General features: G+C 37.9%; 1 protein-coding gene and 1 long non-coding RNA gene across 7 annotated transcripts in view; one reads left to right on the top strand and one right to left on the bottom strand.

Moving 5' to 3' along the window:
* The window catches only part of LOC131825258 (uncharacterized), a 219,165-nt gene that overhangs the window by 89,726 nt on the left and 105,613 nt on the right, over positions 1–23,826 (bottom strand). The gene's annotated exons all lie outside the window — the stretch shown is intronic.
* Positions 1–23,826, top strand: part of SAMSN1 (SAM domain, SH3 domain and nuclear localization signals 1) — a 119,764-nt gene that overhangs the window by 88,460 nt on the left and 7,478 nt on the right. For both annotated transcript variants that reach the window (XM_059164483.1, XM_059164482.1), the window contains 6 exons: positions 2,414–2,485; positions 6,248–6,397; positions 10,793–10,922; positions 13,363–13,514; positions 16,748–16,954; positions 18,876–19,026. In XM_059164483.1, coding sequence (XP_059020466.1) covers positions 2,414–2,485; positions 6,248–6,397; positions 10,793–10,922; positions 13,363–13,514; positions 16,748–16,954; positions 18,876–19,026 — 862 coding nt within the window. The remainder of the gene's footprint in view (positions 1–2,413; positions 2,486–6,247; positions 6,398–10,792; positions 10,923–13,362; positions 13,515–16,747; positions 16,955–18,875; positions 19,027–23,826) is intronic.

Below are 23,826 nucleotides of genomic sequence, written 5' to 3'. Positions count from 1 at the left end.
GGAACATTTTTCCATTTCTTTGTGTCTTCCTCAATTTCTTTCATGAGTACTTATACAGGAATTCAGTAAAGTGTCAGGATATAAAATCAATGCACAGAAATCAGTTGCATTTCTCTACACCAACAGCAAGACAGAAGAAAGAGATATTAAGGAGTCAATCCCATTTACAATTGCATCCAAAACCATAAGATACCTAGGAATAAACCTAACCAAAGAGACACAGAATCTATACTCAGAAAACTATAAAGTACTCATGATTCACCTTTTCATTGAAAACTTAACAGGGGTAAAATTATAAATTTGTTCGTTGTGCGTACCTCACAGTAGACATTAGTTCTTTTCATCATAAGCCATAACCTATACATTATGAAACCATCTCAGAGAGTCACTAACTTTTAGACTAGAGAATAATGAAATTTTAAATACTTAGATTTGCTTTTTAACGGTGTCTTATCTTGGATTGATATTACACTCCTTTGGTTTAAAGCTGTTGAGCGATTCGCAGCGAGATGACTGAGAAAACCCAAAGTAATAGTCTAAAGACTTCTTAAACCACTGCTTCTCTTTATTGATATAATGAGGGGAGAATTAATTTTAAGAGGTGGTGACTATTGATTACTTAATGGCAGAAGATAGTGTTGAGAAATGCTGAAGTGAGCCTATTCTGTGCCCTCCTGGGCAATAGGACCCATTATCCAGTGGTGAAAATCATGCCGTAACCCTCATTAATATTTAATAGCAGGACGTAGGCGGGATGCAAGCGGTCAAATTGCCCTAGGCATAGGCTCCAATAGGCCATCAGAATGTTTTGAGTATATAAAAGAGTAACGGATTTCCCTGGGTTCAGATTGTTTAGAAGCAGGACAACAGTACACTCAATTCCCTGTTGTGATCTCTGGGCCATGATGGCCCCATGGAAATGCCTACTAGGCGAGCTAAAGCGGTTAATGCTCTCGGAAGTCATTCTAGGTTAGTAAGCCCTGCCTGGGAAGACTTAGTATTTTCCAGTGTGGTTCTCAGTTTCAGCCCTACTCTTTCTGTCTTCTTGCCACAAGCTGAAGGGCTTGTTCAGCAGGGGAGGCGAGTCAGCAAAAGGCGTTAATTGTGTCTAACACAGCCATCATCCTTGGGGCGATATTACGTATCACACCGTCTATCAAGCTAACCCCTTGTCACACGTCAGGATCTTTTTATTTCGGCTCATTTAAAAAGGAAACAAGGAGTTTTAAAGATAGCTGGTGGAGAAACAAGACTGTAGGGTGCTTGTAAGCTGACTTGCACTAAACGGGGCTGTGGCTTCTGAAAGGACAAGACATGGTTTTATAAATTACTGGCTCCCTTTGTTAACTTTTCAAATTACCAGGTTATTTCTCAGTACCAGCAGCTTATTCTGAAAATATTGTAAGCTTGGAATGAAATTAAGTTATTGAGCTAGAACATATTCTTGGGATTTATGGCTACATAAAGGACACAACATCAAGATATCCACCACTCCAAACAATGTATAAAATTAAACAGATAGTGAAGAAATAGGCTTTTTTTTTTTTCTCTCAATGACTCTAAAGATTATTGAGAATGTACTTAGGAGAATCATTTACTGTAACATAAGAGGAATTATTTATAATTACCTGCCTAGAATGAGTTACATAAGAATAAAAATTTAGCTTTGTAGGCAGAAAGTATCCAAGGGAACAAGTCTTCTATTAACATATTGAGCTTTTTCTCAAAACCAGTGAATGAAATTGACCCAGAGGTCTCATTGCAATTCTATGCTAAGTGTGGACAAATTCAGTTTTACTTCCAACCTTAGACTGGGCATTGCCTAAATGCTGCTTTCAATTTATTAATAGCTCTGTGTGTATGCCTTCTCTGACACCAAGTAGAGAGTCTCAAATTATTACGTTATTAATGATAAATGCATTTGTGTTCATTTTTGGTTTTTTGGCAAATACGATCTTTATGCAGCATACTGTGGTGGCTCTACTCAGATTTTTTGTTTGTTTCATTGTTATTTATTACTTGGTTGGTTAGTAATACATGTCATCCTGTTGTGGAAATTAGTTTGGGGCTAGCTCACTTCAAGAAGGCTTAGCTTAGAATTCATAGATTCTTCAGCTGCCATTCCCAAGAGCAGACGTAACACTATAAATTGAAAATAATTTAATAGATTTTCTTCAAGGTTCTAAACACTATAACATAAAACCTATGAAGGCATTTTGTCAACTGTAAATATTGTAATGTTAATAATAGTTATACCTTCAATGCCTTTAGATATTCCAGAGAGAAGAGCTCTTTTAATCCTATATTTGCAATATACTGATGCTTATGGAACCATAATCTAATATATTTAGCAATTTTTTCAGTGAAAGTCACAAATCCTAAATGTCCTGTCCTTTCCTTTCCTATTTTATAGCGCAGCAGCAGTTTTGGGAATTTTGATCGTTTTCGGAATAATTCCATTTCAAAACCAGATGATTCAACTGAGGTTAGTATTTTATTACAATTTTATGAATGTTATGCAAGTACATTAGGAAAATTTATGAAGTCAATATCACTTTTGCAAAATACTGTAAGAAAAATAAGTATATTTAAAAATCACAGTCTTGCCTATATTTTTGTAATAAAGGAACAAAGAACTACTTAGTACCGAGTTACCCTTCTGGGTATTAAAAGTAAAAAGCTCTCTAAGAAGCCTAACATTAGGAAAGCAGAACATGAGCTTAAGAAGAGAGTTAAGATTTAAAGGAACACAAATAACCCCAAATTTTCTGAGCAGTTCCACCATAAAAGAATATATATGTTAAATTTTATGTAAATGGTAATTGCATTAATTTAATTTAATGATTAAATGGCTTAGTTGTAAATTTGTCAAGGACAGCATATGGTCGCTCAATTGCACTCGCACTTCTGCCATGTGCATTGAAATGCCTCATAGGTAACTATTACACCCACGTTTGTAAACCAGGAATACTTCAAATGTAGCTTAAGGAAAGCTTCCCATAAAATGAAGTCTATATAAAAATAATGGTAATAATAATAGTATCTAGATTTAATTGAACACTTACGATGATACAGGAACAACACTAAACACTTTACCTACCTCTAATGTAGGAACTATTAGTGTTATTATTTTACCAATGAAGAAATACAATTACTTCTAAGTCACACAGTTAATAAATGACAAAGGCAGAACTCAACATCTTGTCTGACTCCAAGTTTGCATTTCTGTTACACTATCTCACAAACCACAGGCCAACTGTGACATGATTAATGAAAGGTTTGACACCTGATCAAATAGTAGAAAGGAGGGATATATATATACACACACATATATATGTATATATGTATATACATATATATATAGACAAAATTAAAACTACGTGTTTATCATTGAACCTGATTCAGCAACTCCACATGTGATACATTTTAGACCAATAGGTTTTAGATCTCATGTATTTCTTAATTATTCATTCTCATTATTATATGTTTTATTTTTTATAAAGAATTTTTCCTGGTATAATTTCTCAATATACTTTTCAGATTCCTGTGTGTATATACCTATAATATTTTTAAATATTGGTATTTCAGTAATGGCTATTCTAAACAAAAGAAATGAAAATAAAATGACATCTAGTATTACTTTATAAATACATCCATTAGTACACTTACATGTGTGTGTGTATAATACATCCCCTTTTATACATATGCATATCATTTATATCCCCTTTTATCCATTTACATATTTATATACACATGTTTAAACTTGTAAATAGCTATATAGTCTATCCACATTTATTTCATTTTAAATAGGATAATATATGTATATAGTGAGAAACCCTATATAATTTTCAATTAACATCTTATATAAATCCTTACCTTTCCATAATCACATATAGTTTGTAGATTCTACACAGTAGAATCTGTTATTTAGTTTATAATTCAGGCTTAACCTGTAAAAGTAGCTCAGGTTCGCTCAGGCTCCTTTATTAGTAATGGTGGCTTAGTAATTTGTGAAAGAATTCAGCGAACCTGAAAAGGTAGTTCACACATTTTTCAGCAATGCATCATTCATTCATCCAACTAGTATTTCTTGAGGACCTACTCTATGACAGGGTTTCCATGAGGCACTCAGAAATTACTGTTGTAATAATTGATGAAAATCCCTACTTCATGAAGCCGAGAGTATAGAGGGAGAGACAGATTATGAAAGAGAACAGAATAGAAAAATGTGAAAGTTGAAAATATGCTGAGGTAGTTTCTTTGAAATGTCTGTAAAAAATGATAGAGCAACTTAAAATATAAAATATTTGTGATATGGGGCGCCTGGGTGGCTCTGTTAAGCCTCTGCCTTTAACTCAGGTCACGATCCCAGAGACCTGGGATCCATTCCCGCATTGGGCTCCCTGCTCAGCGGGGAGCCTGTTTCTCCGTCTCCCTCTACGTGCCCACCCACCACCCCCGCCTTGTTCTCTCTGTCTCTGTCAAATAAATAAATAAAAATCTTTTTAAAAATATTTGTGATACGTTTTTGAAGCTTAGGCAATGGTAATTTAACACAGATTATAATAAAATAATATACTTTCTTTTCAGGGGGATTTAGTTTATAATTTTACAGGAAAGATAGAGCTTAAATAGAGAGAAGAGAGAAGAAAAAGGCTAACTTTAAACATTTAAAGGGTTTCCAAGTTATATTTTATTCAGGGCTTTTGAATTAAGCAAAGAATCTTTGCCTTTTATAACCTTAAATGTAGAAATGAATAAAGTTCAATGAGGACTTAAATCAGCTGTCCCTTCATATTTATCATAGGCAATTTGGGATAAGATATGAAGTAAAAAATAATGTTGATTAATAATTTTGTTAACTATGTGGTTAAACCTTCATATTAAAATATTCAAGGAGAGCCTGGGTGGTTCGGTCAGTTAAGCGTCTGACTTGACTTCGACTCATGTCACAATCTGAGGTTTGTGAGGTTGAGTCCATGCTGGGCCTGTGGGGAGTCTGCTTGAGACTCCCCCTGTCCTCCCATGCATGCTCTCTTTCTCTAAAATAAATAAGTAATCTTTAATATAACAACAATAAAAATAAATTATTCAAGTTAACTGAATAGAAGTTTCCCCTGATTTTTTTTTTTTTTTTTAATATTCTGGAAATGTCTGTCTGTCCACCCATCAAGATGACCCTTAAGAGTACTTTCTTAAATTCTAAGATATTAAGGATATAGAATCCAAGTAAGTCCTTTAAGAAAAAGAAATCACTCCAAATTTCTATATGAGAAGTTTTGCTTATTCAAAAAAAAAAATCAAGTGTCAGTGATATTCCTGGAAGTGTTCTAGACATGCAGAATAAATAAAAATATAAAATCTCTAAGCTCATGGAGCATACCTTATCATGGGGGATGCAGGCAATAATCAAACAAACAAACAAACTTTGTATCAGGTAATGTTAAATACTTAGAATACATTACATGTGAATTACATGCCCATTTCTATACTAATGGCTAGACCATGTTCATAATTACTGTTGTTTGAGAATGTGGGAAATATGCATAGGATACTCACTGGCAAGAAGAAAACATTGCACTTCCTCAATGGATTTACTTAACTCCAAAACTTTTTAAAAAATGACCATTTCAATTTATATAAGAAGATATTTTAATGCCCCTTCAGCATGAATACATGCTATATAGCCTTTCTAAAGCCCCCAATAAAATATCTCCCATCTATGTAGACTTAATCACTCATTATGCTTATGATTTATTTCTATTTTGCCCATCCAAAAATGGGGAAAACTGGAGCGCCTGAGTGGCTCAGATGGTTAAGTGTCTGCCTTCGGCTCAGGTCATGATTCTAGAGTCATGGGGTGGACTCACACTTTGGGCTCCCTGCTCAGTGGGGAGCCTGCTTTTTCTCTCTCTCCAGCTCTGTCTCTCTCTCTAATTAATAAATAAAGTCTTTTTTTTATTTAATGGGAAAAGTGGCTCTACTGTACAGCTATTTAAAGAATAACTAAAATTCTCTTAAAAATTTTTAGATGTGAAGCTCAGGTCCTTCAACATCACAAGTTTTATTTTCCACGTTTTAACACATGGCACCAGGCTTGGACAATTCTATCCAGATTGAAGTTTGGAGGCTGCTATACACAATACATAGGAAGCCCACAAATTCAGAATCTTCACTATAATAATGTTTTCAGAACAATGATTTTTATTGCTTTATTATTCTGTCTTTTGTAAACAATTCTAACTAGGTATATGAAGGGAAACCCATAAATGAAAGTGGAGAACACAATAAAACTTCAAATAATGGAGGAGGATTAGGGAAAAAAATGAGAGTTATTTCCTGGACAATGAAGAAAAAAGTGGGCAAAAAGTACGTCAAAGCCCTTTCTGAGGAAAAGGTAAGTGAACTCTGCCAATCATTTGTATTTTTCTATTAATTTTTTTTCTTATAATAGCCAACAGATTCTTCTAGACATAGAATTACTTGGTCCTTTAGGAAGGACTTCAATGTCTACTTTCTCCCTCAATAATTGTGCCCAGGAACTAGATAGAAAAAAAAAAAAAAAAAGCATTATTACTCCTATGTTAATAGAGGAAATGGAGGCTCAGAAAGATCACACATGTAGTATGTGAAGAATGGTATGTCATATGTTGTAACAAACATCAGTACTTCATTTCTTTTTATTGCCAAATAATATTCCATTTTATACATAAACTGTATTTTATTTTTCCTTTCGTCAGTTGATAGACATTTGAGTTGTTTTCACTTTCTGGCTATTGTAAATAATGCTGCTATAAATATTTAGGAGTTTTTGTGTGGAAATACTCTTGTTTCTCTCTGATATATGGTAACTATCTGATGTTTTGAGAACTTGGCAACCTGCTTCCCAAAGCAGTTGCATCATTTTACATTCCCACTAGCAAAGGGTGAGGGTTCCAATTTTTCCATTACTGTCTTTTTGATGCTCCCTTCCTATTCCTAGTGGGTGTGAATTTCAATGCGGCTTTGATTTGCACTTCCCTAATGACTAATGATGTTGAGAATCTTGTTGTGTTCTTATGAACCATTTGTATATCTTCTTTAAAGAAATGTTTACTCAGGAGAACCTGGGTGGCTCAGGTCATGATCCCAGAGTCCTGGGATCGAGCCCTGTGTAGGGCTGGCTCCCTGTTCAGCAAGGAAGCCCACTTCTCTCTCTCCCTCTGCCTCCAGCTCTCCATGCTTGTGCTTGCACTCTCTCTGTCATTAAAAAAAAAAAAAAAAAAAAGTCTACTCGAACCTTTTGCCCACTGTTTAATTAGGTTATTTGGGTTTTTATTATTATTATTATTATTACTGACTTTTAAGCTTTTTAAAAATATATCCTGGATGTAAGTACCTATCAGATATATGATTTGCAATATGATATATTTTCTCCCATTCTGTGGATTGTATTTTCACTTTTTTGATGGTGTCATTTGCAGCACAGATGTTTATAATTTGATGCAGCCTGATTTATCTATTTTTTGTCATTTGAGCTTTTAATATTGCAGTTTTAAAATTATTGTTTAATCTCAATTCACAAAGATTTACTCCTGTGTTTTCTTCTAAGAGTTCACAGTTGTAACTCTTACATTTTGGTGTATGATCTACTAATTTTTCTATGGAGTATAGTAGGAGTCCATCTTCATTCTTTTGAATATGGATATAAAGTTGTCAAAAAAGTTGTTAAAAGGTCAATTATTTTACTATTGTCTTTTCTTGGCACCCTTGCTGAAAATCAATTAATAATAAGTACATGGTCATAATTATATGGGTCATAAATACATGGGTTTATTTCTGACTCTCAATTCTGCTACATTGATATGTAAGTCTTAGTCCATTCACTTTTTAACCCACTAGGACTTCCATCCCCAATAACTCATTAAAACAGGAGTCATAATTGGTATTAACCTCTGTGTTGCTGAATTTACTGGTCACTTCTCTTACTTCTTACCTTACTTTTCAACGTATTTGACACAAGTGATGATTTCAGTACATTTGAAACATTCTTTCCTGGTTTCTTTAATGGGCATTCTTCTGGCTTTCTTCCTCAGAGTTTCCTTTCTCGGCTTTGCCTTCTTTCTTGTCTCTAAACATTGAGTCCTTCCAAGGCTTATTCCTAGATGCTCTACTCAGTCTACTCTTCCCCTCAGTGATCTCATCTAGTCCCATCACTTTGTTTTTTGCAATTACATCTCTAGCTATGATATCTTATCCATTGTACTTGAACAACCAGTTGTGTATTCATTATCATCACTTATATGTACAATAGTTATCTGGAACCCAGTATATCCCAAACTGAATTATTAATTCTCTATGCTCTCTACCAAAAACACATGTTTCTTGTCTAGTCTTCCCAGTAGCAATAGACAACAATTGCCATAACTCTAGATGCAAGGAAGGAAGGAAGAGAAGAGAAAAAGAAAGAATAGAACAGAGAAGAAAAGGAATGAAAAGAAGGAAGGTAGGAAGGAAGGAAGTAAAGAAAGAGGAAAGCCTAAGAATCATTCCAAATTGCTTTTTTCTCTCACGTTTCACACCAATTCATCAGCATATTCTATTGGCTCAAACTCCAAAATCTTATCTAGAACCCATAATTGCTCTATGTAAACTATTCCTGCTTTTAGATCAATCAACCAACCAACCAAAAACAACTTCTCTTGCCTAGACTGCCATAATAACCACCTAACTGGTCATCTTTCTTCCACCCTTTCCTCCATAACCATTCTCCACACAGAAGCTGGAAAGATCTTAAGTGGAATTTCAGAACATATCATGCCCCTTGCTTAAAATTTTACAGTGCCTTCACAATGCCTTCACTTACTACAGTATGTTCATTCCAGTCCTCTGAGAAACAGATCCTAAGAAAGCAAAGGACACACCAAAGATTATTGGGGGAAATTAACGTGAAGGATAGATAAAGAACTGAATAGGGAAAGCCTTCTGACAGCAGTGCAAGTTTGACACCTGGGAAAGGAGAAGAAGAAAGCTTTAGCCAGATTGGCAAATAGTCCTTGAACTAAAGTTTTCCATTAGAGGAACCCTATATCCCACCAGAATGGACTCAAATGGTGCCCTCACTGTTTCAGTCATTGGCAGAGAGCATGGCTTCCATGCACAGTGGTGGATTTAGTAGCTGGGGATGTCCATAAAGAAGGGTCTCACAGCAAAATATCTGAGTGACACATTCCATGACCACCACACATGGTCTATAAAGCTCTTACTAATCCGGCTCCAGTCTACTCTGAGCTTATATTTTTTCTTTTTTTTTTTTAAGATTTTATTTATTTATTTGACAGAGAGAGAGATAGAACAAGCAGGGGGAGCAGCAAAGGGAGAAGCAGGCTCCCCACTGAGCAGGGAGCCTGATATGGGGCTCGATGCCAGGACCCCAGGATCACGACCCAAGCTGAAGGCAGATACTTAGCCAACTGAGCCACCCAAGCACCCCTCTGAGCTCATTTTATAACACTTTCCTTGATCTCATTCAGCTCCAGCTACCTTGACTTGGTCTTCCCACTCATAAGTCAAGCTAATTCTGAGTTATTTTGTTCTTGCTATTCCTTTTGCTTGGAAAACTGCCTCCAATTCTTCCTATAAGTTACTTCTTAAGGTCAGAATTCAGAGTCAAGAAGTCAGAGCATATATTACCCTATAGAGAAGATCTTTGGAGACTACTCCATCGAAATCAACCAACCTTCCCCCCACCCTAATCCCAGCAGCTAATCCTCTCACATCGCTCAGTTTTATCTCCTTCATAGCACTTGTTCCCTGAAATTTCCTTTTACATTTGTTTACACACACATCTCCAAACATTAACACACACACACACACACACACACCATAACACACTAAAATGTTTATCTTATTAGAGCAGGGACCTTGTGATCTTGTTTACCAAGGCATTCCCAGTTCCCAAAACAGTGTCAGGTACTTACATGGTGTTCTCTAAACTTGTGTTGAATGACTGAACAAATGAATAAAGGAATGGATAAATGGAGAGAATCAAACTGAGTGTATATCATGTATGTATTCTGAAGTTTTATTAATGCTTAGAAATGCTCATAAATGAGGAATATTGAATTACATTTTGATGAATATTAAGGAATTTATAGGTTTTGTCCAAACTGTCTAAATATGGAAGACATCTGAGATGTTTTCAAGCAGATGTAATTTGTTTTGAAATTGTCTGTCTTTCCTAATTTTATGCAGGATTTGCTTTTCACTTGACTAGGTGTGCAAGCTTGGTATGAGATTTGTAAAGCTTCTTAGATAAGCTTTGCTTTAGAATTGCAAAATGTGCATGTTTTATTCATATCTGGTGATCTGGTAAGGTGCAAATAACTGACATGAAATAACGATGCAGAATTTAAACTTGTAATATCAGATCTCAAAGGATTAGTAATGGTGGTAAATAGATGATAAGGAGAACATGAAGAAATGAAAATGCTTCAACAGATAAAGATATTAATAAATCTAACACTTCTGATTAAGTAGTATCAATATAATATTCATCCTAACTTATAAAATGAATTATGATGATTTCACTTGAATTCCATAATGTGGAATGTTTCGTCTAAAAAATTTTTCCAAGTATAACGTGTTTTGCTAGAAATTGAACTAAAGATTAATGACTCTCATATTTTATGCTGATGGAATCCTGAGTATTTTATTGCTAAAATATGTCTTGTTTGTTAAATCAATGCACACAGTGAATATCTCCATGGAAATCAGTTCTCTGCACTTAACCTCTGATATGTTTTTTCTGAAGGATGAGGAGGATGGAGAGACTACTCTCCCATATCGGAACAGTGACCCAGTGATTGGATCTCACACAGAGAAGGTCTCCCTCAAAGCCAGTGACTCCATGGATAGTCTCTACAGTGGGCAGAGTTCATCAAGTAAGCCTACAGAATAAGGGACGAAATCGTACCTGGGAGGGTTGAGTTAAGTGGGTGGGGAGATGGGGGATATCCGTGAGGGGGATTAAAGAGTGCACTTACCATGATCCACACCGTGTAATGCACTGAAGGGTTGAATCACTATACTGAACACTTGAACCTGACATAACACTATGTTAATAATACCGGAATTAACATTTTAAAAACAATTAAAAAAGAAAAAAGAAATTCAAATGAAAACCAACAACAGATTTGCTTCTCTGGGGCTTTCAAATTAGCAAAAAGTTTCCAGATACTTGATAAGAAAAATAGTGAAAATGTAGGATTGCTGAATCCGTAGAGTTGCTGTTGTTTCAAATGATACACAAGATATTTGATAGAATTATGTATTATTTTGAAACTTCTAACACTGTAGTTGGCAGGGCTCTTGGGGATATGCCTCAAAAAAATCATCTTGGGTGACTAAATCTGCATCCCTAAAATAAAATTGTTTGCTTAGGAGAACTAGCATTATCTTGAGTCAAAATCTTAAATGACTTGACATATTCAGATAAATGAAATCCTGTTCTCTGTCTCTCGGTCCATCCACCCCTTCCTCCTTCCTTTCCTTTTCTCTTTATTCCTCCTTTTTTTCTCCTTCTTCTTCTTCCTTCCTTCTCTCTTCCCTCCCTCCTTTCCTTTCTTTCTTCTCTTTGTTTTTTCTCTCTCCTGTCCCCTCTCACTTTTGTCCTTCCTTTCTGTTCCCTTTTGCCTGAAGTATTCTGAAAAGAGAGGGACATATGCATCATTTCTCACATTCACTTTTTAGGGGTCCCTCCAGTATGAGGGAGTCAAGAATGAAATACTGTGTAAATACTAAATAGAAGGAATATAGCCAGTCAGGTGACAGGAAGGAAGCAGCATGTGTTCAACAAGGATTTTCTAAAACCATTGTTTCTAAGAAGGAAGTCATTCAGGTTTTAGTCACATATCCTGCTATCTGGAAGAAACTACTGATACCGCAGGGGGCCTTTTAACTTTTTTATGTATACACTGTTGTACATTCCTCTGATCTTTTCAGGGCTTTTAAATGTTTTTCTTTTTTGCAAGGTTTATTTGCCATTTCCTTTTTAATCAACTGCTTCTGTTACTTGAAGATAGATCGCAAATACCAGATGTTTCAGATATCCTGAATTCTATTCCTACTTTTCCTATTGGCTGAAGAAGAGTTATTTTGTGAAGAAAGGAGAAAAAAAAAAACTAATGTAGAAACATTTGAAGGATATATTTTTGCATGTGTGAAATTCAGATTTCATTAGTATTCACTTCTGCTGGAAGTTTTAAAATTCTAAATTGTAATGCTGAATGTGGGTAGAATTTTATTAACTGGGATATACCATGAAAAGCCAAGGCCAGGGGTGGGCATGGAAGGAAGGTGTAAGGAGATAGTGGCCCACTTATCTGTTGTCATATACAACTTAATTGTTGCGGTTACATGCAACTCACCCTTTCTTACAATGGTTCATATTCAATACGTTAAGGTTCTTTACCTCGTTTCCATAATTATTTGATTAAATAGTAGAGAAGCCGGGACTGTTTCATCATTGAACAGAGCACGGAGAGGGCTCACTTCAGGAGAAAGTGGAAGTAGGGGAGCGTGGTGAGAGTGCTGGAGAAACTGGAGCTACTTCCGCTGGAAGCCATTCTTACCCCACCCCCGCCTCTTGCGGGCAGCAAGAAATGGAATCTCTTCTTTCTCTCCCTTGAGGTTCAAACTCAGAAGGAAAAGGACCAGAGAACAAGGATTCGGAGTAATTTAAAAAGCCCAGTTTAGAAAGTTTAGAACCACACGGAAGGATAGACACGGGAACACACTTTCTCTTTGCTTCAAATTCACACAAGCAAAAGTGCTACCTTTTATGCATAGAGATGTTGCTTCAAAATGGCTTTTGGTACATAATAGCATGTTTGGGAGAGCGTTCTAGCTACATTGTGATAAGAATAGGGAACCCTGTAGTCTGATGCTTTGACCATTTGTGATCTGTAGTACATAAGGATCAGACTGTTGCTATAGGTTTTTGTCTTTGTTTACAGGTACAAAATTAATTGTCTGGCCTGCACAAGGAGTTAAATTTGTATCATTTGTCTCTTTAGCAAGTAGCAAAACAATTTGCTACTGGGTCAGATCACAGAGACTGAAGTGAGAGGGTGTTTGGGTTAGTGGTTGAGGAAGGAATGGTCAGATTGGCTCGAGAAAGTACAGAAGTGGCTCAGAGGACAAAGGCCATTGAGGGAGAGTGACTGGGAGTCAGAAAAAAATAGGAATCCATCATTTAGAACTCCCTCAAAAGGTTGGTGTCCAGTGCTTCAACATGATCCCCACTTAGCTCTATCCAGATGATGGTTCAGAATGTTACGAACCTTCGGTGAGAACTGTTAACCTCTGCTTTGCTTTCATCAGGTGGAATAACAAGCTGTTCAGACGGTACGAGTAACCGGGATAGCTTTCGACTTGATGATGATGGCCCCTACTCTGGACCATTCTGTGGCCGAGCCAGAGTACATACTGATTTTACACCAAGCCCCTATGACACTGACTCCCTCAAAATCAAGGTGTGTGCATGTCATAGCTGCATTCTGTCTGGTTTGCCTAGCACTGGTTGTATGGTCTGTGTCAGGAAGTGCAAGCAGTGGGAACGGGGTGGGGGGTGGGGGGTGGGCGGTGAGTGTGTTCTCCCCAGCACTAGAATGCAGGAATGGGTTACTGTGCAAGAATATGAACAAAACACTGGAGGTGGACTAGGGGAATTGGTGTGTTGAGGCTATAGCATGAGTTGCTGTTATGTAGATAATGCAGATTCTGAGCCTGTCTGGGGAGAAGAAATTGTCTACATTTTTCTGAAAACCAGAAGCCTCACAGGTTACTGGAGGTGCCCAGCTCTGCCTGCTACTTCCTGGATTAGAAGGAGAGAGAGAAAAGATGGCGCTATCAGGCAAGAGCCCCTCACAGCAACTCCCTTGGGAACCACCCTTGGCTGGGCAACTTCAGTACTTAAGTTGGGGGTTTTGAATAACCAGACATCTTTCTCCCAGTGATATTCCCTCCTGAATTCCCTCTTCTTACCTCTGATTCTCTATATTCGTTTTCTATTGCCGTGTAACAAATTTCCACAAACTCAGGGACTTTAAACAACACAAATGCATTACTGCACAGTTCTCTAGGTCAAACATTGAGTCATGGCCCAGCTGCATTCCCTGCTTAAGGTCTCACGGGGCTAAAATCAAGGTGACAGCTGGGGCCGTAAACTTATCTGGGGCTCAGGGTCCTCTTCCAAACTCAAAACTATTGGCAGAATTCAGTTGCTTGAAGTTGTAGGACGGAGGCTCCTGCTTTCTTGCCAGATGTTGCCTGGGAGCCACTCTCGGACCCTGGAGGTGGCCAGCCATGGTCCTCTCTACAAAAGTTCACTCATGTTTCAAATCTCTTTTTTTTTTAAGAGCTCCTACCTAATAAAGTCAGAAACACCCAGATAATCTCCCTCTTAATTACAAAATTAACTAATTTGGGACATTAATTACATCTGCACAGTCCCTTGTGCCATATAATACAACATAATCATGGGTGTGAAATCCATTGTTTTCAAGTCCTACTCACACAAGAGGGGATGTGCTGTTGCAATCATATAACTAGAAGGTTTGGTGGTGAAGTATTTTATACATGTTAAATTCTTCCTTTTAGTAATACAAACTGGTATAGCTAAAGGGACAGAAATTATGACTTTTCTCTACTATCATCACCAAGCCAATGTTAACCAGTAATTATGACAAGTTATGAAGCACTGATGTTATTATTTAACATTCAAGAGACTCTGCTCTTCTCTTTATCCCTTCTTTTGTAACAAATCAGACTAAGCTCAGCGGGAGAATGAGGAAAACGTTATTTTCCATAGTTAGCTCCTTAGTCATTTCTATGAATGCTTTGAAATCTAAGTTTAAGTCTTGGGGAAGGAACATTTGCATCCTAGTAACCACTGTTGGGGGAGGGTGTAGAAGGGAATAAATTGAACACATTTAGGCTCGGGAGAGCTTTTCGCCTTTCCTATAATACCATGCCAGTGCCCCACCGCTTGGGGTGCCTAAGGTGATATGTGTAGAGCTCTTGTGGGACACAATAAGAATCCCACAGTTACCACTGGGGATTGAATGCCATTGTTTATATCAAGGGTCTTATCCGCAATGAAATTGGGTCTTCGCTGGTGACCTGTGGGCTTTCCTGGAATGTATACATTTTTTAAAAGTTTAGAGGATAATAGGAAGGATGCAGCAGAGAGATCCTATGCTTAGAAACTTCCCCTAGAGCTTCTGGGGATTTTCTAGGTCTGCTAAGCGGATCCCACCTAGCCCAGATGCAACTCTCCACAGTTAAAGGCAGGAAGAACTAGACGAATAGCTTATAGGGTCAGACAGGCAGATGATCACAAATCAGAAAGATCAAATCTTTTAATCACACTGAATCCTACTATTAAAAATACATTGTGTGTTTTCGTTGGAAGAATACACATTCGTAGAAAGTGAGGAAAAAACATTTTTAGTAGCCGACTTAATGTTTTGTTTATTTGAGGGTAGTCCCCTGAAAAGGCAACAATATCAGAATCTATAATGTTCTCTCTGGGGTAGAAATTATTAAGTCTCAAAGGAGGAAATATGACTGTTATTTGGGTAGAAATCAATTTTCTTTACAAAGAAGTACTGCGGGGTTTTTTTACTCTTGCCAGTAACTGGCAGCCTATAGCCAATTAGAGTCTTAGATGTGAAGAAAGAAAAAGACCAACTGGTTTGTCCATCCTAATGTGCTTCATTCATCCTGCGACCCAAACATTGTTGTGAAGCTCAGACTAAGTATTATCTTCTCTAAAATAATTCAGTAGCATAATTTGTCCTTGGTGCACACACACATACTTTTGTTACATATTTAGATGTATGAAGGTCTAATAGTTTTGTTATTTTATTTTATTTTTTTAAAGATTTTATTTATTTATTTGACAGACAGAGATCACAGGTAGGCAGAGAGAGAGGAGGAAGCAGGCTCCCCGCTGAGCAGAGAGCCCGATGTGGGGCTCGATCCCAGGACCCTGAGATCATGACCTGAGCTGAAGGCAGAGGCTTTAACCCACTGAGCCACCCAGGCGCCCAGTTTTGTTATTTTAGAGGAATGCAATACTTTAGATGGTTTCTTTTTTACTGTACATAAGTTTTTCAGATGAACTAGAATCATGGACAGAGATAGACTTCTTTTTCTTTCCCTTCCCCATGTGGGAACCCCTCCAGGAATGATGGCTTGAGCTTTGCTATCCGTCTATTGCTTTGACAAGATGAATGAAGAGAGCAACATATTTTAGTTCAGACAACTGATTACCAGTTGCTCTGGGAAGTTATTTAATGTTACATTCCTATTCTATAGTAGTTAGAATTATAAATATACCTTGTATATGTACCTAAGTAATGTGTCATGGGCATTAAATGATTCTCTATATGCAAAAGTACTTTGTAAATTCCATTGTGCTGTACAATTACAAGTTCAGAAATTGATATACCAAAACCATAAGGATGTCATCGAATGCATGTAGGACCTTTTCTTCAAACTTGTTGAAGTGCTCTTCGTTATTACTAGCAAATAATTCCCTTGAACTTTTAAAGTAAATTTTCTCTTAGATTTATTTCTGCTATCAGTGACTTCCCTTATCATATTCCCTCATTATTTGAATTTCTGTGATTCCATTCTTTCTACTAATTGTCATAGCAACAAAGTTCTCTGTAAACTGATTGGTATATTTCTCTGTCTTTAGAAAGGAGACATCATAGACATTATCTGCAAAACGCCAATGGGGATGTGGACAGGGATGTTGAACAATAAGGTGGGAAACTTCAAATTTATTTATGTGGATGTCATCTCCGAAGAGGAAGCAGCCCCCAAGAAAATAAAGGCACACCGAAAGACCGGAAAGGAAAGACCCAAGACTCTGCAGGAGTTCCTAGAGAAGATTCACCTTCAGGTTAGCAAACCTGTGACCTATTTGATTCTGGTGGCATCTGCATGGGATAAATAAGAAGAAAGGATCAGTGTTAAAAAAATATAGGGCTTACAGCAAAGGAAAATCTGCTTTCCAAGAAGACTTCTTATTTCTCCTTTATTACTTTTATTACACAAGGTCAGGTCTTGATATAACCTCTTTTGGACTAAACTCTAATGGTACTTAGCGGTGACAGTAGAGATTAATGTTGAGAAAGTACTGTGAAAAATGAGAAATACCTAGGGGAATAAGAGGTCCAGAGAAAACATGTAAATGAGAATGATGCAGAGAGTATTAGAGTAAAGGTAAAAATCCAGAGAATTGAAAGGAAAATATGGAAAGAAAATTACATTTTCTGTAGGGCAAAGATCAAAAGCAAGTCAAGAGAAGATAACTAAATATAATTGTTTCAAAAGCAATTTGTTAGGAAATAGTGGTCATTAAGTCCCCATGATGATTATGTTAAGGAAATTGTGTTGTCTGTATTTATAATCCAATTATTTTCTTGTTATATTAGCAAAATTTTTATGAAATATCTACCTTGTTCAATGGTGTGTACATGCAATTTACCTAGCCTCACTCAATTTACTGTTTCGCAATCCATTTCTAATATTAATGCAGCAGTACTTTGAGAGTTTTCAAAACTCATCAAGGCAATAACCAATTAAACTTTCCTTAATTGTTTCTCCTGAATTATCTAGTTATACTCGACACACGACCTAGGCCTTCCTATATTACTTTTGGTGCCCCCACCCCAGATGGGGTACTTCTTGGATGAAGTAGAAGTTTCAAACCTGCTTCTTCTTTTTGTGTGTTCTGTGCCCTATGAGAAAACCAAGGTCTAAGGAAGTGAAATAACTTACTCAAGAACCCATAATCAAATGGTTATGTCAGAATGGGGACTTTGGTTTCTCGGTTCTAATTCTAATTCTCCTAAGAGACATCATTTTTAAAAGAAGTGGTACTTTTTCTTTCTCTCTCTTTCTCACTTAGATTTGGCGGGGCGGGGGGCGGGGGGGGGGGAGTAAAAGGGGCTGGCAGTTATTCCTGATTACTTAAAACTAAGGGTATTGAAATGATGATCAAGTAAAATGGAAGGAAGTTTTGAGGAAGTTGTAGAGCATTCAACTTCCCTTTGCATTTTTATTCTGTTAGAGAGAACAGAGGTTACATAAATAACGTACAGACTCAGAAATCAGAAGCCTGTGAATTTTAAATTAATACATATTGATGCAAATGATGGACAAACTATACATGCTGAGAAGAGAAAACTTTAGGGAAAATATTTTTCCCAACCACAGTGCTTTTATAACCATAGTGGTTAATAAAAACTTCTAATTAAATAGAAAGTCTGGAATTCCTTAGGTTTATATAATGACATTCACCAAATGCTAAGTCTATTGTTCTGTGCCTGTTTCAAATTCATTTTTTAAACTTTCCCAAGACATTAGTGGGGGTAAATTATTTTTGCAAGCCAGCAAACAAGAAAAGATGTAGATTCAGAAATATTACTACAATTACTCTTTTAGAAGCATTTTATTGATAGACGTAAGGACACGCTAGCTTTGTCGATTGAGCTGTTTGAGAAGTGAAGAAATGCCAAGTGGGATGAATGATTCCGCTCTTTAATTGATCCATGATTTAGCACTGCACGGCTTAAGGTAATTATTTCTTCTTTACATTTGTCCTTCCAGAAGGTGGCAATTCTCCAGCATACTCTTATAAATGCCCTAGAGTTCATATGTGGAGAACTAGCACAGAGTAAAATAAAGTTAAGCAAAAGTTCTGTCGGTGCCTTCGGTGTCCATATGCACTTCTACACTTTCTTTAAACCTAAAGAGAACTCAAAATAAAATATTTGAATCTGACTAGTTTATATTATACATATTTTTCTCCCCCATAGGAATATACCTCAACACTTTTACTCAACGGTTATGAGACCCTAGAAGATTTAAAAGATATAAAAGAGAGTCATCTCATTGAATTAAATATTAAAAACCCGGAAGACAGGATGAGATTACTATCAGCTGCTGAAAATCTCCTTGATGAAGAAAGTAAGTGTGCACCCCTACTTTTCTTCTTAGCTGAAAATCGCAGTTCAATGTAAATAGGAAAATTATTAAAAACAAAGCCCCAGTTTTGTTTACGGAGAATCCTATCCAGCATTCTTTTCCATAAAATAAGTATTTTCTTACTTATTTGGAAACAACAACTCTGGTCAAGTCTATAATTAGGAAGAGGACTTTTTTCCCTTCCTGGACTCAGAAAATGGAGAGACTTCTCTGGGCATCTCATTTAGAGTCTGCAGAGGTATTAATTTATCCAAAAGAGGATGTCTGCATTCCCAAAGACTGAGGGACTTAGAGACAAATATTTAGTGACAGTATGAGCCATTAGTGAGAAATGTCATATGCAACTTTTGTAGAACAGCGCCGAGCATGGCTCTAGCTAATGAGCCTTCGCCCCACACAGGAAAATTCATTTCATTACCATATAGTCACATCTTGTATGTGTTTATAGTATGCTTTCAAAACGTTATAATAGCTTGCAAAAATATTCAGCACTCACTTTTATTATCTGAGATGGTTCTCTGTATTTTTAAGTATGAACTGAAGGTAGAGTAATGCGTGCACATTCACTTACCAACTGGGTCTGTAAAGAAAGGATAGCTTTTGGCACTACCATTGCCCAATCTGAACACTCTTCTCCCTGAATCTGGTCCGGCTTCTGAAACCCTGAGCTCAGGACGTACCAAACTCCTCAAGGAATATTTTGTAAGGAAGAAAGAGGAATGTAGGGACTTTTTTTTTTTTTTAAAGAATTTATTTATTTATTTGACAGAGAGAGATCACAAGTAGGCAGAGAGGCAGGCAGAGAGAGGAGGAAGCAGGCTTCCCGCTGAGCAGAGAGCCTGATGCGGGACTCGATCCCAAGACCCTGAGATCATGACCTGAGCCAAAGGGAGAGGCTTAACCCACTGAGTCACCCAGGTGCCCCGGGATGTAGGGAATTTTAAAGAAGAAAAACAACTCAGATCATCTCATCCAGCTTTCTCGTTCAAAAATAATATTACTCATAATCATTAACTACTTTTTGGAACCTGTTCTCCAAGTCAAACGTTGAGCCAAGATCTTTACATGTATGATCTTGTTTAATGTGCTCCACGGTTTGGCGGGTTAAGAGAGCGCTGTCCCGTGTTTATAATGAGAAATGGAGATATAAGTGACTCGTCCAAGCTCACACACGGTAGTGAATTGTGGAGAGCCAGGACTGGTGTTTGTGATGCTACTCTACTTTCTACAAATAACAGCCCAGATGGAGAGCAAGGAGGAAAGTTGTATTTAGGACCCAGGCCTCCTGACTGTCTCTCGGTAGGTTTTCCCACATCCAGTCTCAGATGCTCCAAAATGGGCATAGTTACACAACACGTGTTTCTACACTGGCCTTTTATCTAGCAGGAATAAATTTACTTTTTTGGAAACCGCATCGCACTTTATTCTTGCTGTCTTGAGCTTGCACAGAGCTTTGTCCTTCCCAAAGAGCTTCCGCACGTAAGGCTAATTTGACTCCTGCAGAAGTTACCCCATTTTAGGCCCAGGCGTTCACGGGCATTCTTTGATGTTGTGGGGAGAGGCAAGGGGCATGAGGTCACAGAGGCAGACAAAGGTCACGCGTAAGAAGGCAGCCAGTTTCCTCAAAAGAACAAGCCAAACAGTCCTGATCCGTGTAAACTGACGTAGCAGAATCTCTGGGGTAAAGGAGGCGGTGTCTTTCACATCTTGTCGTTTCAAAATGTGGTTCCACACTAAGTTGTGTCAGGCTAAGAAACAGATCCTGTAGATTTCTTGGAATTGGTAATGTGCAGTATCATTGTCAAGACCCTCCAGAATAATTTGATGTTGAAGTGAAGGGAGATCAAGGGGTATTTTTCGAGCACTTGTAAAGACATTGCTTTTCTTCGATAATACCATCAATAGAGGGATTTTGTCCATTTCACAGATGAGAAAACATTTCAGAGATGAATTTCAAAGAGGCCAAAAACAGCTAGCTAAGTAGCAGAGCTGAAGTTTTAATCAGAGGCAGTCTGCTATAAAAATCCAAGTTCTTTCTTCCACACATGCAAACTGGCAAATATAGAAAGAACAATGAATATCTGAAAATTGAAGTTTTCTACTGTGCCAGCTTTCTCAGGAGCTTCAGTTCAGTTTTCCATCTCAGCAAGTGGAAGTTCATACGTAAGTGAAAACAGAAACCTTGCAACAACATTACTGCCTGCAAGGTTCAAGACAACTATGGCTGCATTGCAACAGGGCTGGTGGATAGGAAGGGCCAGAGAGCCTGGGTGAGAAAGGATTTTAGCCATGAAAAGAGTGCTCAGTCTGGACCCACAGTGGGAAGATCGGTCCAGGGCCGGAGGCTGGGTCCATGTGTGGTGTCCACTTAATTTCTTCATTCCCCCTCTCTCATCCCCCCTCTCCTTTCTATGTTAGTGAAAAAATAATGACGTATACATAAGAACATATATGAGAGCTAGGTGCAGTTCGAAAAACCATCTGACCCAAGATGGGGAAACCAAAACCAGAGTAGCTAAGTAGCATTCTCAAGGTCACAAGTCTAAACCCAGGCCCCCACATCTATTAAAAACACACTCTACTGTACCCTGGAAACAAAACACAGTATCTCCAAAGCGCGATATAAAAAAGTACGAGTCCCCCGAATTATTTCCCTCATAAGACATTGGAAAATGGTATTTGAAGGTCACTAAATGTTGATCATTTAACAATAGCCCGTAATGTACACATGGACACACACTGAGCCCAATGCTAGGGGATGAAAAATAGAAGAAAATGCCGATGCAACCAGCGTTCCTTGTCAACACACAACCCTGAGATTTTTCTTATTTTCATCTTACGGTCTAAAGTAGTATTAGAATATACATGTCAAAAAGATGCATATTGCATGTTAGGCTATCCTGACTGAAAGCTATTTATCTTATATGAAACTGCTTTGCTCAAGAAATAAAGAAGAATGACTTCTATTTGTTGATAAGATGGTGAGTTCTGATGATTTGGCCCCATGCTGCTGCCATGCATGCTTATTTTTATCTATTCTCTACTCTGTGAATCATATCTCCTACAACCATGCTCAAGATTAAATGCACAACCTTCATGTACCTTGAATGATAAAGACCTTGAATATATGGTTATATAAAACTAAGATATTATTAAAAACAAATGCATGTCACAGTCATGGGTTAAAAATAGTTTTGTGGTGTGTATGTGTATGTGTATTAAGAATGGAGCATGCAAATTGGCCAGGATTTTATGTATGCATTTGATCTTGATCATTGAAGATAGTTTGGGGAAGATCCATAAATTCCTAGTTTAAAGCTTCAGTGCCTCTTAGATTGGGAACTGGAAAGTTTTGCTTTACCAACCCTCCAGTATAAAAATTGAGGAGAGTGGACACCTGTTTGCCAGGCAAGAGTTAAAACTTTGACATAATGGAGGGAAAACTGCAAGCCCCAGGTGAGCCTTTAATATATCTGGAGGGACCAAGAGGGTGGGACAGGGACCAAAACAGAAACCTACTACTTAGGGCAAGCAACTTTCCTTTTCCCTTAGGCCACAACAGATAGCATTGTACCCACTCTGACCTTGAACACGAAAACTGGATTAAACTTTTTAGGCCACAGCTTGACAGGAGGTCAAGTTGTTTCTCCTAGAAGCTGATAGAAGTGCTGGTGAGTGGTGTTAGCCCTGATTACAGGATTACCTCTGGAGGAGGATAAGGACTTTGGGGTTCTGCAATCCCGCCAAGGCCAATACCTAAACTTGAACTTGCTGAACTTGCTCCCGTGTTGCCTTAGAAGAGAGCAGAATTAGGTCACAGGCTTCCCCAGCTGGGAATCTAGATGAGGCTACATGGAGAAGAAAAATTGGGGTGACACTCAGCTTTTGAAGGAGCAAAAGAGCAGAATCTATTTATTTGGTGCACGTTAGGCTTTCTCTATTTATCACCTGAATTTTAAAATGATTTGTGAATTTTAAACAATTTTAAAATCGTTTGATTAAAGATTCCCAGTAAGAAAAGAGAATGTGTGGTGTGTCTGTGTGTGTTCGTGCGTGTGTTGTTCATAAACACAACCTTCGGGACACCTTTGCCTTGCTAATAAATGCTTCTTGAGAATAATCAGAGAGTTAACTGCTATTAATAGTAAATATTTTCTCTTTATTCTGAACTCTTTCCTCTTTTCCCACATTTAGAGGCACTTTGATGTGTCTTAAAAGTGTGTCTATGAGAATGCGTGCTGTTGTCCTCAGGGAAAACGTGTGATGGAAATATCTTGTTCTCCATCGAAGCACAAGAATAATTACATTTTAAATCGGAGGGGGAAAAAAGAAAAACTTAGTAACTGAAGGAGCAAACTGTCCTAGAAGCCACGGATCACGTATTTGAGGGAGCTGCAACCTTTGTTTGCGGCGCTCAGTGAAGAGGAGGGGGGACGGGCGGCCTGTGTGCCAGGCTGTTGGCACCAGCTGTGGTCACAGCAGCTCGGCTTGCTCAACTATCCCCAGTTGTGCCTTCCTGCCTGCCTACCTGCCTAAAATGACTCAGGGCAAGAGGCAGGTCCCAGCCAGGAGCCTGGAGCACGAGCTGCCCGCAGGGGAGATTTGCAGCTACGCCAAGCAGCAGTCCAGCAGTTGGCCTGACAGCGTGCCAGGGTAGCCTGGTGCCCCAGCCCCTGACATGCAGGCCTGGTGTTTCCAACCCACCTGCCATATGATTGGAATCTAGATTCCAGAAGCGTGCAGCTTTGAAGAAATGCAGGCTAATCATCCGCATACACGCAG

Source organism: Mustela lutreola, chromosome 2 (genome assembly GCF_030435805.1).
Source record: "Mustela lutreola isolate mMusLut2 chromosome 2, mMusLut2.pri, whole genome shotgun sequence".
In the NCBI taxonomy this organism is placed as follows: Eukaryota; Metazoa; Chordata; class Mammalia; order Carnivora; family Mustelidae; genus Mustela; species Mustela lutreola.
This window is presented reverse-complemented; position numbering and strand designations above follow the sequence as displayed.